We start from the raw sequence: 12,915 nt of genomic DNA on the forward strand, positions 1-12,915 counted from the left end.
AATGGATGGGGGAGATAGCGTGAAAATGACTGAAAACAGCAAACACCACCTCATTGATTTCAACATTTTTCCTGAAATACCAAATAAAAAATTCAACAACGAAAAAAAACATGTTATCAACTCTACACAAAATGTGAGAAATATCGAAATATCCCAGAATTAAAAACAAAAACGAAGTGCCTTTTTTAAATTTGGCAACTATGGACTGCTGAAAATAGACTCACGAAAACTTCTTCGTTGACTTTTATCTTGTTTAAAAAATTCTTCTGTCAATATGGGCAAGAACACCTTCGTTAGACTACGACTTATCAACGACTGTCCAAAAGAGTGTATCACGCTTTACTTTCAGTGTCTTTTTATACCGTCACCCAATATAGGCTATACTGTTATTTTCGACAAATCACCGATTTTAGATAGGTGATTATTTCGCAAAAAAAAATAATATGTGTCAATCGAGTGTAACGGTGATTGTCCCGCTTCATTTCTTATCTTTGATAAAGATTTCTTATCTGAACTTGAAAACATTTAATTTTTTTATTTTAGCTTTTTCAGTATACTTCAGTGGAACCGGAAGAACGAAATCGTAAACAAAGAGGTTGAACGATACGTGCTATCGGATAGCATGCGTAAAATGCCAAATCCGTTAATTACTCTGTTCATGAAATAGTTTTCCTTCTTCACCATTGTTTTCGATTATCATTTTACATTGTTTTGTTCTCTCGTCTGTTTAAGCCATACAGAGTTTATAAAAGAAACAATTATTTGTTGTGTTATATATATTTTGAAACAAATTTAACAAATAACAACAATCGACTTAACAGAAATCTATTATCTAGGCAACAATTTGATGCTCACTTCAATTAAAGATACTTCCATTACACATGTTCAAGTAAATGAACTTTTTGATTTCAATGTCTATATGTATCTTAGGTTTTTAAACATGAAAAGAAATTGCGTAACCAGAGATATTTGTGAACTCGGGGATTTGTTTTTTTATCAAATTAAAATATAACAATTATTGTTTTAACTGTTAACTTATTTCTTTATTGAAAATTAGTCGAACACACGATGAGAATTGTTTCGCGTCTGTATCGATATTGATATTGAAGTAATATTGGACTTATATTTAAAGTCACCTCGAAATTGTATGAACATTGAACACACACTTGCCTAACCTTGTGTGATTATAAATAAAATGAAAAAACTTTAACAAAGTCAATTCTCGTACGGAAAGTGAACATAAAACGTGTTTGCATTATTCTAACAAACTTTTTCATCGCTCCGAAATGATTATTTAAAATTGATATCACGCATTTCATATTTGCTTCCGGCATGACAATTGAATTTGTTCAAGTTTTTTTCATTTGATATCAGCTGTTTTGTATTTGAATTAAGTGATAAAATTTACAGCCAGCCGATAAATATGAAATCTTAATGAACAGTTTATTTTTCCACAAATTAATTGATTTTATGGTATGAAAGGCGTTTATTTTTTTTTAATTGATTTTTTTTTATCAAGATTTAACCACAGTATCGCTCGCATTTACGCCAAGAAATGACGTTTGTTTCAATTCTCTGCTATTTTCCGGTTGCATTTTTGAAAATAAATGATTTTTCAACATTTGGTAGCCACATATTGTCAGATCTTGAACAATTGTAGAGCGCCATCCATAAATCAGCTGTAAATAGCCGTAAGTGATTTCGATATATTGTGAAATGTTGCGAAAGTACACTCTGAAAGACTCGTCTATTCCATTTATTGCAATGCTATCAAAAATTTGAGACTATCACAATGTTGATATTTGCATGCTATCTATCTAGTTGTTGTATGGATGAGTCAAAAATAATATTTGCATTGGATATCTAATTAGCATCAGTTTGTTTCTAATTCTTTCATTTGTGTTATAAATGGGAAAATTATTCATGTCAATATACAAGTTTAACGCTCATGAAGTTATTAATAAATGGTAGAACAGTAATTACTATCTGATTTTAAGTCTTATTCGGGGAATTAATTACTTAACTTCAGAGTATTTTCCAATCTGACTTTAAAGAGCTGTTTCCCCGTCAACTAAAATACCTTAAATATATTTTAGTACATAAAATGAGGTGGACACAATCTTCAATGCATACTCAATCACTTGAGATCTATCTCAAAAAGATATTTGGTACTTGAATAAAATGATAAAATAATAATTATAACTAGATATTAGAAATCGGTTCTGCTGATACTTCCTGACGAAGGTGACACATGAAGCTGGGAATACAGGCAGTGCCATTCCACCAAAGATTCTGACGGTCGCTGCAATGACAGCCATAGATGCATTCTCTTGGACATAGTTTGATTGGGAATGTATGCATATTTTCGCAAGTTCTCATATTACATTGGTTAGCACAGGTCCATTCTTTTTTTGGATCCGATCGGCATGGATTCGTGCATACACACGGAACATCGTCATAAGCTTCAGACTCAGGAACACATCGGTGACATTTGTTTCGTGCAAAACCATCCTTACACACACATACATGCTCTACTCGGAATGTCTGTTTGTGCTGATGACATCGGCTTTCCTTCTTTCTCTTGCATTTGCAGTGTACATTTTTCTTGCACTTCTTCTTACAGGACCGTTCACTTTTACATTTTTCTAACGGAAACTTTATTTCTTTTAACTCCTCATCGACACCATTGCACTGAACTCCACATTCCATTGCTGCACCGCAATGCTCGGGCTTGACACATACACCACAATGATTTCTCAAGTAACCCTCCTGGCAATCGCATACATTTAACACGCATAAACTGTTTGTATTTGGCATTGTGATATATTGTAAGAAGATGTCTCGTGGTCTTGATTGCTCGACGGTTGGACAGACGCGAGCTTGCCATGGATCCCAGCACCCATATAATGTTTCGAATGGACCTGAACAGGAGATCGGTATGGATTGTTTACATGGAACGCTGCATTGTTCCTTCGGTACACACACATCACAATCATTTCGATACAAATCGTCTTTGCATTCGCATGTTCCCAATTGACAAAGCAACGTACAAATTCTGTTTTCACCTTTTGCCAGATTCGCACACGTCTTCTCCGTACAGGAATTGTAACAACTATTTACAACGTAGTCTTTTAAACAACATACCGGCGTCGGTGTTGAAGCAAATTGCGAATCTAAAAAGAAAAAAATGTTTTTGTTTCTTTTTTATATCAATGTGGTTGCCACTCACCAAATGGCTTAATTTTGAAAGCAAACACCAATAACACATAGCAAAATTTATTCATCATTCGACTCTATAAGCTCTTATTCACACTATAAAAAGATAAAATCGTTGCCCACCGCTTTTATACGAGAGCATTCATTTGAACTCATTTGCATAACTGTGATTTAATCGAAGATGATTTGGTGCAAACAAATATATTGCAGATAATCGGTATTCTATAAAAATATGCTATTGATTTAACCGTTAACCAGATTGTTTATTAATCTGCAATGAAATCAAAACATGTTTGGCTTTTGACTATTTTTATATATTCAATTTGTTGTACTAATTTTATGCACAATATGTTTTATCAAATCAGAAATTTTCCATTATTCCATAATATTGTCGCAAAACATTAAGGTCGAATAAAGATGACATGACTTCAATGCAAACAAACCAATTTTTTAATCGGTTTGAATTATGTTTTCCAATAAAAATACAATCAATGTAGTTGGTTTAAAGGTTTTATTTTAAAATTTGTTCTAGAATCCTAAACTTACATGATGTTTTCTGTTGCTTCAGATGCCGTTAAATAGGTTTTTGTTTGAAATTAACATGTACTTTCAATGAATGTAAATTTGCTTCTGAATGATTTCAACAAAATACATATCAATATTTTATTTTAGATAAATTAATTATTATTCATCAGCTTGGATATAAGCTTACTATCTCAAAACGTTCAGTTTAGAAAAGTAGAATCGATAAAACTGTTTTTTTCTCTCTCGATTTGCAATGATTCATGTGTAGCATGAATCATTCGACTTCCTGATGAGTTTTCTTTTGCATTTTCTCTTTATTTCTCTCACTTCTTTTTCTGCTAAATAATAATCTACAAAAACTTAATTTGTTCGACATACCACAATTTCGATAAAAAGGAGATGGACTATTGCAAAATTCAAAACACGATTGAATACAACATTGTATTCGAATGGACTTTAGAAAGGCCTGGATTAACTCACATTGATATAGATGAGGTATGAACTTATATTGACAATTAAAACCAAATTATCAAGCAATTATAGCAATAAAACTAACTATTCTCTATGTAATCCCTTTCGAAAAGATCGCACAATTACGGTTTCACATGAGAGTTGTTCACTTGATGCCCACATTCGTGGACTGTGTCAATTTTCTCTTTTGCCGAAACTTGCCGACGTACGCTTCGATCAATTTCTTGATTTTCTTGGGATTTATTTCGCCCGTACGATTATGACAGATCTGTAAAATAAAGACAAAAAGACATTAGAACTATTACGTTGAAGTACAACATTTTAGTTTTTTTGTTGTTGCATACTTTGGGAACTGCTCGTCTCATAATATCTTTATATTCTTCCTTAGTGACGTGCTTCTTGTTGTAATGCGGCTTCAACACAAGTTTTACCTAAAATAATAATAAACATAGAAGGTAAGAGCCAAACTTGAAGCTTTCTAAATATAAACACAACTTTACCTCTTCGATAACACGCTCTTGACGGTTCAATTTTCTTAAGAACTGTTTGAGAAGAAAAAGAATTTGAATTAAAAGTTTGCACTCAATGAATGAGATATCGGCATATTGACGGGTCAAAATTAAAATACTTGCCTTATCTTTGGCTTGTAGTTCGACTGCTGAAGAAGGTACATCGTCAAGAATGCGCAATTGTTCCTCGTTGAGTTTCGCATATCCGCCTAATTGCGTCGAATGTTTACTCACTGCAATCCAATCTGGTTTCATTAATGTTTTTGTTTACAAAAAAAAAAATGATGTTTCCAAACGAGGAAAAGAATGGAAAAGAGAAGGAGAACAAGAGGAAGAAAAACAGAGATAGATACAATTTACGATCAAAAACCAAACGGGATACCACCACCACCACCACCACCACCACCACTACCACCGTCATATTGTATTTGAGTTGTAAATTTAATATGGTTTTCTCCGAATTTTCGTAATACAATACATACCTTTGATTGACGAACTATGTTTGCTTGGTCTTCGTTTTGCAGCCGTTCTGCCCTTGTTGATGGGTGATGTGCTGCCGAACAGGTCATCGAATATTTCAATTTTATTGGTGGACGTTGAAGTCGCAGAAGCTTTGGGTGGCTGCCGTGAGCTATGCTTGCTGCTTGAATGTGTATTCGTTGGTGGGGAGTTTTGCGGTGGTTCGAACCAATCTTCATAGTCACTTGAACCAGGCGAATATGGTGACTCAATATCCATATTGTCATCATTGCCATTATGACGTTGTGGCTTTGAAATTTTTGGCAGTGGCAGCTTTGAAATAATACTGCCGGAACTATATTTCATGGGCGATTGTTTCGATACCGAAATCGAACTTACATTAGTCGACAAATTCGTTATAGTTAACGTTGAAGAACGTGATTGTGACGGTTGTGTTTGCATTCGTGAGCTTTCCTTTGCTGGTGTCAATAAAACGTTACTAAAGACATGAATTCCCGATGATTTTGGTGCGGCATTCTCACGGAAACCATCGTCAATCGCTTTGTCTTTGTATGGAGACACGTTCGATTCATCATTTGGATTATCTGTTATATCCATATCTTCACCGCCAAGTGTGCTTGACAGCAGTGAATTAGCTGCATCAATTGAGGCTTTTGAATTGATAAGAGCCATTGATAAATCGACTGGTTTCGTGGATTTGCCATCATCGGCTACTGATGTTGGCGCTTCATCAACGGTATCATGTATCGAATCACCTGGAGATTGTGAAGGGGATTTTGTTGGTTCGAATGGATCGTAAACGTCTGGTGAACACGGGCCTGGCGGTGTGTTTGGACCAATCTTTTGCTGATTTTGTGCACTTGAGATTTGAACTTTATCTGCTGTTGCAATCACATTCTCAATATTCGATTCCTTGTTCTCTCCACTGTCGTCCTCTTCTTCGTCGTCGTCGTCGTCGTCATCGTTATCGTCGTCATTGTCATCGTGTAATGGATTGACAACGGTGCGAACGATTTTCGTTTTTGTACTGGTTGAAATTGAAAACTTAACGAGATGCGATGGTTCCGGCGGTGTTTTCGGACCTAATGGTAGTTCGAATGAGGCAGATTCAGCTGTGGGTGATTGTGGTGGCGATGAAACTCGAATATTTGTTTCTCTAGTATCGATGGACGAATGATGTTTATCATTTGAAATACTTTCCGTAGCATTTGAGTTCAATGAATAGTTGAGCGATTGATTCTTGTTCAATTTATCACTTTCGTTATCACTATCGCTCAGAATAATTACGGCTCTGGGTGAGGGTGTAACCTCTTTGAATGGTGAATTATCCAAGTCGATGATAGCAACGGGTTTGATATCAACTTTTCGATGCTTTCGTGGCACATCTCTGCCATTGCGACGCGAGCGCTTCGAATTAACATCACGTTCGGTCGGTTTCTTGTTCAATATGTGCTCTTTTGTTGGCGGCAATGTAACTATGGTCGTCTGTTGCTGTTGCTGTGGTTTGTCTTTATTAAAACTGACGCTCACCAAAATGTTGTCACCCGAAGCAAACACTTCTTTTGAAGGGAGAGTGGGTGAGTTTTGTTTGTCGGTTCGCTTTCGTTTTTCTTTCTTTTGCAAAGATTCCGTCTTTCGTTTATCCGACTTTCGTCTCTTGTCACGCTTGCGTTTGCTGTCTTTATTCTTAAGAATGACCGTTATATTTTCTGGTGCGTGAGCAATTGGTGGCGTCCATGATGTTTCTTCTTCATTTGGTACATCACTTATGCTACGGTTCCATGAAGCTCTATCATTCCACGATTTTGACCGTGACACACGGCGACGTTCAACTGGTGTATATTCTCTGCGAACTGGTGAATGGAATGGAGATACTTTTTTCGAACCAGACGCTTTCTTCTTCGAACGATACTTTACATTCTTTTTGTCGTTTACTTTCTTCTTCGATTTCTTGTCTCTGCTTCGACTTCTCGAGTAAGCAGTATGCATGTACATGCCGCTATGGACTGGTCGAGGAGGTGTATAAGACCGTGATTTTGATTTTGATTTCGATCGACCGTTGATTATGCGGCCACGTGAAAACGAACGGCTCCGACTAGGAGTATAATACACGGGCGAACGAGAACGAGAGACAGACTTTCGGCGCCGATTATTCCGTGAGATTGAATGTCTGCGCCGTAAACTGTTGCTACGACGTCTTCTTGAGAAGGAGCGATGTCTAGATAATGAGCGTCTCCTCGACGAACGGAAGCCTGCGATAAATGTTAAAGAAAAGAATTTATCAACTCATTCACCGAAATTACCAAGTTTCAAATGAAATTTGAACAAACCTGGTGAAATGGAACGTGACAATGAACGAGATCTTCCCCTCTTGGGTGTGATACTACGTGGAGGGCGTGATGTGTCACGACCATATTTATCTTTGATGGACCTTGGTCGTCTATCTGCGATCAAATGGCGTACATCGTAGCGTTGGATCTCTTGGCGTTTTCCTCTGTAGTCTTTGCGGCGAGGTCGTTTAGCATCGCGCCGATTCCGGGTTCTGGACCTTGACATTGACCTTGACCTTGACCTAGACCTAGACCTAGACCTTGTCCTTGTCCTTGTCCTTGTCCTTGTCCTTGTTCTTGTCCTTGTCCTAGATCTTGAAACGGAGCTACGTGGTGATATTGAGCGTCTACTTCTACTTTTGTTCACCTTCTTATCCTTTTTGTCACGATAGTTTCGGTCTTTACTACTTTTGCTAACTTTTTTGAATGAATCATCCCGATCCGATTTCTGATTGTTATTTTCTTTATCAGCTTTGTTTTCTTTTGCAACTTGTTCATCGTGCATCTCATGCTCATCCTCAGAAATCATTTCGGTGTCCATGCCCTCAATACCAACGTTTGAATTCTCATTTTTGTCATTGCTGCCTTCTTGAGCGTCAGCTTTCCGTTGAGCCTCTGAATTACCAGCGACTTGGTCCTCCGAGTCACTAATGTCATCTGTCGCTTTTGATTTGCTTGCAGTTGCTTTGCTGCTTTCGCATTCATTGTTCAATTGTTCGGTTTCGGGCGATTCGGTTCCAGTATTTGTCGTCGTTTCTGGACTGGTAACGGGCGATTCTATAGATTGTTCGGCTTCCGGTTGTGTTCGTGTTTGATTAACATGCTCTTCGCTAATTCCTGTTTCATTTCCAAAGTGTTCATCGTCATCGAGTTGCACTAAATCTTCATCGTTTTCCATATTGTCTTCGACAGATTTCTCAACATTGTTTGGTGTGCTGTCTGGTGATTCTTTACCCTCTTTTACAACTTGCATCGATTCTGCCGAATACTCAAAAACTGGACAATCGTCTGCCTCGTCGCTATCCGAATAGTTGATCGAGCTTGACACTCCTCTGCTTGTAGTTGAAACCGGTTGGTCATGGGACGACGACACTTCGCTCGTACTTTGTGCATTGGTCTGCTCTTGAGCCACCGTTTGAATGTTATTCGAACCACAGTCAATACTTTGATCCGACTGCGACTGTGCTACTGGTACGCTTTGATTGGCCTGGACAATTCCATCCGAATCCTCCGGAGTGTTCTTCAATCGTGAGCTCAAATCGTTGTCAGCTGTTGGAATGGAAAATATAAATGATATGTGTTATCGAAAATAATCGCAAATCAATTGTTGTCAAATTGAAATAATTACATTGAGTCGGCATATTGGGTATTGGTGGAATATCTTCTCCATCGTAGAGGCCTTGCTGTGGTCGTGCTTGAAATTGGTTTCGGAATATTCGAGGACTGTTGTTGTTGTTGCTTCTTTGTCGTTGAAATGGTATTCGATTTCTTGGCGAGAAATTATCCTGTTGGAAATTGTTCGAAATGCCGCCGTCATTGAAGTTGCCACCCCGTTGGAATGGCTGGAAAGCCGTTTGCTCATTTCTGTCACCGAATCGATTTTGTGAAAAATTTCCCGTATTTTGGCTGGTACTGTTTCCTCTGTAGCCATTCGAATTGTTGAAATTACGATTACCCGTGCCGTCATTTCTTGGGTTCATCGGCGCATTTAGAATATCTGCATTTGGTTGTTCGGTAGCGGTATTAGGTGTTCGTGTTGGCTGCGGTTGACACTCCAAACTGCCATCTGCTTTGATTTTGATCTTTTCAATTGTTGAGGGCCGGCTCATCGAATGCCATCGATTCATTGTATCCATAATATTTGATAGAATATCAATGCCTCCTTCCGAATCACCCGTTCCTATTGTTGAATTAATTGCAACACGTTTGCGTCCAATCAAATTGCGATGACCGGGCCGCACTGCTGACCTTATCAACAGGCCGTCACCCGTTTCGATGGAGTTGTTCAGCGAACCAATTCCTTCGTCGTTGTCACTTTCACCAGAGAAATACTCGAGCGCATTTTTATCGCCAAACAAATGTAACCTTGGATACCCTTTGCGAATACCTTTACTAGAACGACTAACACCACCACCACCGCCACTGCTTGAAATACCTTCGACCCCGTTTTGTGGATCTTGGTTCTGATTTCGTCGTGAACACTTCACGCTCGACTTCTTTCTCGATTTTTTCGTTTTGCGCCGACGCTTTTTGATGAGTTTTTTGGCAGTTTTTATGCCAAATTTATTGTTATAATCATCGATGTCGTATTCAACTACGTATGTTCGACGTCGTCGTTGCACCTTTCTGCGTCGCTTTTGCACTTTCTTCTTCACCAACTTTGACTGGCGTCTCGTGGTTGTTGTGGAAGTTACCGTTGTCGTTGTAGTCGTAATTGTTTCCGTACCACGAGATGGTCCTAAAATAATAATTGAAATTAGTATCGATTCAGACAAACAATCGAATATGTTAATGTGTTACCTGGCAACGAGATATCCCATACGGACTCCGCTTGGTTTTCCTGGCGCAGATTTCGGATAGTAGTTCGAATGCGTTCGCTCTGTCTGGTTCGAGTAATGCGAGGCACTACCTCGCGTCGGACCCGGAGCCGTGTAGCGGGTGCAACGAACGCTTCCATTTCGGCTAATACTTCTGGAATATCATCATCGGTTACTTCGCTTGCAAAACAATTATCACAATACCACGAGCCTTCTGGTACATCAGTGAGTGGTGGCATTAAACAATCCATATGATAGCCAGCATCGCAGCCATCGCAAAGTAGCATAATATCTTCACGATCCGACCGATTGCAAATTTCACAATGAGTGAATTCGAGCTCGTCCATTTTTGTTTCCGTCACTTTTGCCATCACCGCTTGCTCACGAACAAAAACCCCGTCAACAAAACGCGAGCGGATATGAATGCTTGTGAATGGCTTTCTATCGATTGGACATGTTTGAACATTGCTCGACCACTCTTCAATGCATGGTGCACAAAAGCTGTGATCACAAACACTCGGTGTGCCAATCTCTTGGTCGCGAAATGCATGCAAGCAAATCGGACATTTTTCCATTGCATCACAGCTACTGTCCGTATCTGAGCTCTCACTCACAATCACACGTTTGACACGTTCAGCTGCTAATGATGATGATGATGCTTGTTGCTTTTTGACTGGGCTCCACGAATCATCGGACGATTCATCACTTTCATCGACATCATTTTGGATTGTTAATTTTTTGCTATTTTTTTGCTGCACCAAATTCAACGGAGAATCACTGTCACTCGTCGAATCATTTTCGCTGGAGCTTTGAATCGTCTTTTTGTTTCGTTTTACTCTCTGGATTCGATTCGACGGACCTGCTTCATCACTATCTGCACTGCTAGTGTCTTCAAATTGAAATTTCACCACGACGCTCTTTTTCGTACGATGGATTTTTTCTTTTTCAGATTCACTTTCCGAGTCAGACATTTTGTCTCGATTCTACACAAGCCGAACGTAAGAAAAGGTAGAGAGAAAAAATGATTGCATCAATGAAACGAATTTTTCACCTTTAAAAGCGATGGTGTGAGAAAAAAAGACAATTCACTGTGCGTTAACATAATTTAATTACTGTTTTTTCTTCGATTTATTCGCGTTCTGAGCTTAATTTGGCTTTGATTACGCTTTTCATTTTGTATACACTCATAACAATAATAACAATAATAATCGATAAGGTAAAAAATTCTCTCAGCCACCAAAATATAAATTCACATACAAACCTACCGCTGACTATTTAACTTCTATTTATTTTAATGCGATTGAACGCATCAAATCGTTCAAATTCTATGTAATGGTGTAAAATGCTAAATTTATCAATTTATCGTGAACAAATTGGTGTAAATTTTTGTGCGAGCAAATGAAATACGAAGAGTGAATATCTTTTGTCTAACATCTAAGATGGCGATGGAAACGAATTGAGTAGCTTCCAATCAAACGTTTGGCTGAACTGTCAAAATTGACGACCGATTTGTGGAAAGTTCATAGCATCCACTCAATGTAAACATTCGCCTGAGAATTGTTAAAATTTATGCAATTATTCACGTTTATTTAATAAAAATGTGTTAAATTGATATGATTTTTTGCTTGAATACAAGTGGGATTCCTTTTTTTAGAAGAAACTAGTAGTTAGTTGTCACACAGAGAAAAACGAGAATCGGTAAAATACTTGTTATGTTGACAGCTTACCGCTGTCGCCATGTTTACGCTTCCAGTGGTCGTTCGTTCTACAACAATTGGAATATTCCATATTGGAAGCGATTGTTTAGTCGGCCGCTAAACCTGATTGATTCCGACTAAAAATAGATGTTCACTGTAAATTTTACGAGTTCACTTACTCAATTTTTTGCGAAACAGAAATTGAACTGTTGGATTTCCATTTTCAATACTGGAAAACCGTCAAGTTTGAATGGAATTGATGCGAATTGTGGAAATTCGTTATCTTAATGGAAATTTTTGATTCAATGATTCATTGAAGTTAAAATTTTTCTTTACAATGAAATAAACATCTGAAATTAATACCATTTAGCAGGCTAATAGCCTTATTTTTTATTATGTTTTAGTATAGAAAATTTAAAATGCCATGAAAATATTGAATCAAGCTGTGTCCATCGGTGTGGCGCTGCTGGATGCGATTGGAATAACGGTCTCTTCAATGTCGAATTGATGGATTTTTGTGTCGAGAACGGCTGTTGTACCCAGCTTGAAGTCATAGTTCAACTGAAAAGAAGATATTTTCGTTAGATCATTTTCATGAAAATGGTTAAATACAGACAATAAATGAATTCCCCAAAAAACTTACAGCACGAACTCCTTTCTCATTGGCATATTCATAACCACGCAAATATTCGACGGTGCCTTTTTTGATAACGCACAAATCGATGTTTGAGCCCGAACCAAGATCATTGAATACACCCGAAGCGATTGCATCGCGAACCAATTTTTTGGCTTCTTCTTCTTCCATGTCCGGTCGCCAACGATCTGTTAAAAGTCGCATATAATTATTTAGATTAAGACGTACCAAATTGCAACACTTATGTGTACAAGTTACGCACCTTCAAAAACAGCCATAGCAGCCAAACTGCCGGAACCCATGGTAGTGTATGGCAATCGGTCTGTTGATCCGTGTGGATGAATGGAATAGATGTGTGGTCCACTGATGTCAACACCTCCCAATACCAAAGCAGCACTAACGTGGCCTTGATAACGGAATAGCATCCGTTTCAACAGTGTATTGGCTGTTGTAACACGAACTTCACGACCGGTGTTCAATCGAAGCAATTCCAATTGCGATGAAATCATATTTGTC

At 38.1% G+C, this 12,915-nt stretch overlaps 2 protein-coding genes across 8 annotated transcripts; both read right to left on the reverse strand.

The window, feature by feature from the left end:
• Positions 1 to 3,710: 3,710 nt before the first annotated feature.
• LOC129580564 (PHD and RING finger domain-containing protein 1) lies at positions 3,711 to 11,814 on the reverse strand. 7 transcript variants are annotated; one of them, XM_055471110.1, is made up of 9 exons: positions 11,334 to 11,814; positions 10,052 to 11,051; positions 8,880 to 9,989; positions 7,532 to 8,800; positions 5,204 to 7,453; positions 4,845 to 4,954; positions 4,713 to 4,754; positions 4,557 to 4,643; positions 3,711 to 4,480 (listed from the first exon to the last, which is right to left on the reverse strand). In XM_055471110.1, exons 2-9 carry the CDS (start codon positions 11,037 to 11,039, stop codon positions 4,358 to 4,360), a joined length of 5,979 nt encoding a protein of 1,992 aa, XP_055327085.1. In that variant the 5' UTR covers positions 11,040 to 11,051; positions 11,334 to 11,814; the 3' UTR covers positions 3,711 to 4,357. The 7 variants fall into 7 exon arrangements, with proteins under 7 accessions (XP_055327085.1, XP_055327081.1, XP_055327083.1 ...); XM_055471106.1 differs by having other exon boundaries at positions 4,845 to 4,966; XM_055471108.1 differs by having other exon boundaries at positions 4,845 to 4,966; positions 11,330 to 11,808.
• Positions 11,815 to 12,116: 302 nt separating this feature from the next.
• Positions 12,117 to 12,909, reverse strand: LOC129580578 (proteasome subunit beta type-7-like). Its single transcript, XM_055471158.1, has 3 exons — positions 12,662 to 12,909; positions 12,409 to 12,587; positions 12,117 to 12,326 (listed from the first exon to the last, which is right to left on the reverse strand). The coding sequence occupies exons 1-3, from the start codon at positions 12,906 to 12,908 to the stop codon at positions 12,204 to 12,206; spliced, it is 549 nt and encodes a 182-aa protein (XP_055327133.1). The 5' UTR covers position 12,909; the 3' UTR covers positions 12,117 to 12,203.
• Positions 12,910 to 12,915: the final 6 nt, after the last annotated feature.

Source organism: Sitodiplosis mosellana, unplaced genomic scaffold (assembly GCF_009176505.1).
Source record: "Sitodiplosis mosellana isolate CC-2019 unplaced genomic scaffold, AAFC_SMos_1.0 Smas_scaffold_1, whole genome shotgun sequence".
NCBI lineage: Eukaryota > Metazoa > Arthropoda > Insecta > Diptera > Cecidomyiidae > Sitodiplosis > Sitodiplosis mosellana.

What these genes read in the sequence shown, in the direction of transcription:
- LOC129580564 (XM_055471106.1), bottom strand. Translation starts at nt 11,039, where the DNA reads ATGTCTGACTCGGAAAGTGAATCTGAAAAAGAAAAAATCCATCGTACG. An exon ending in AAGAGCGTGTTATCGAAGAG is followed by an intron (nt 4,644 to 4,712) that starts GTAAAGTTGTGT and finishes TTATTATTTTAG; the next exon opens with GTAAAACTTGTGTTGAAGCC. An exon ending in TGAGACGAGCAGTTCCCAAA is followed by an intron (nt 4,481 to 4,556) that starts GTATGCAACAAC and finishes TTTATTTTACAG; the next exon opens with ATCTGTCATAATCGTACGGG.
- LOC129580578 (XM_055471158.1), bottom strand. Translation starts at nt 12,908, where the DNA reads ATGATTTCATCGCAATTGGAATTGCTTCGATTGAACACCGGTCGTGAA. An exon ending in TGCTATGGCTGTTTTTGAAG is followed by an intron (nt 12,588 to 12,661) that starts GTGCGTAACTTG and finishes GACTTTTAACAG; the next exon opens with ATCGTTGGCGACCGGACATG. An exon ending in ATGAGAAAGGAGTTCGTGCT is followed by an intron (nt 12,327 to 12,408) that starts GTAAGTTTTTTG and finishes TCTTCTTTTCAG; the next exon opens with TTGAACTATGACTTCAAGCT.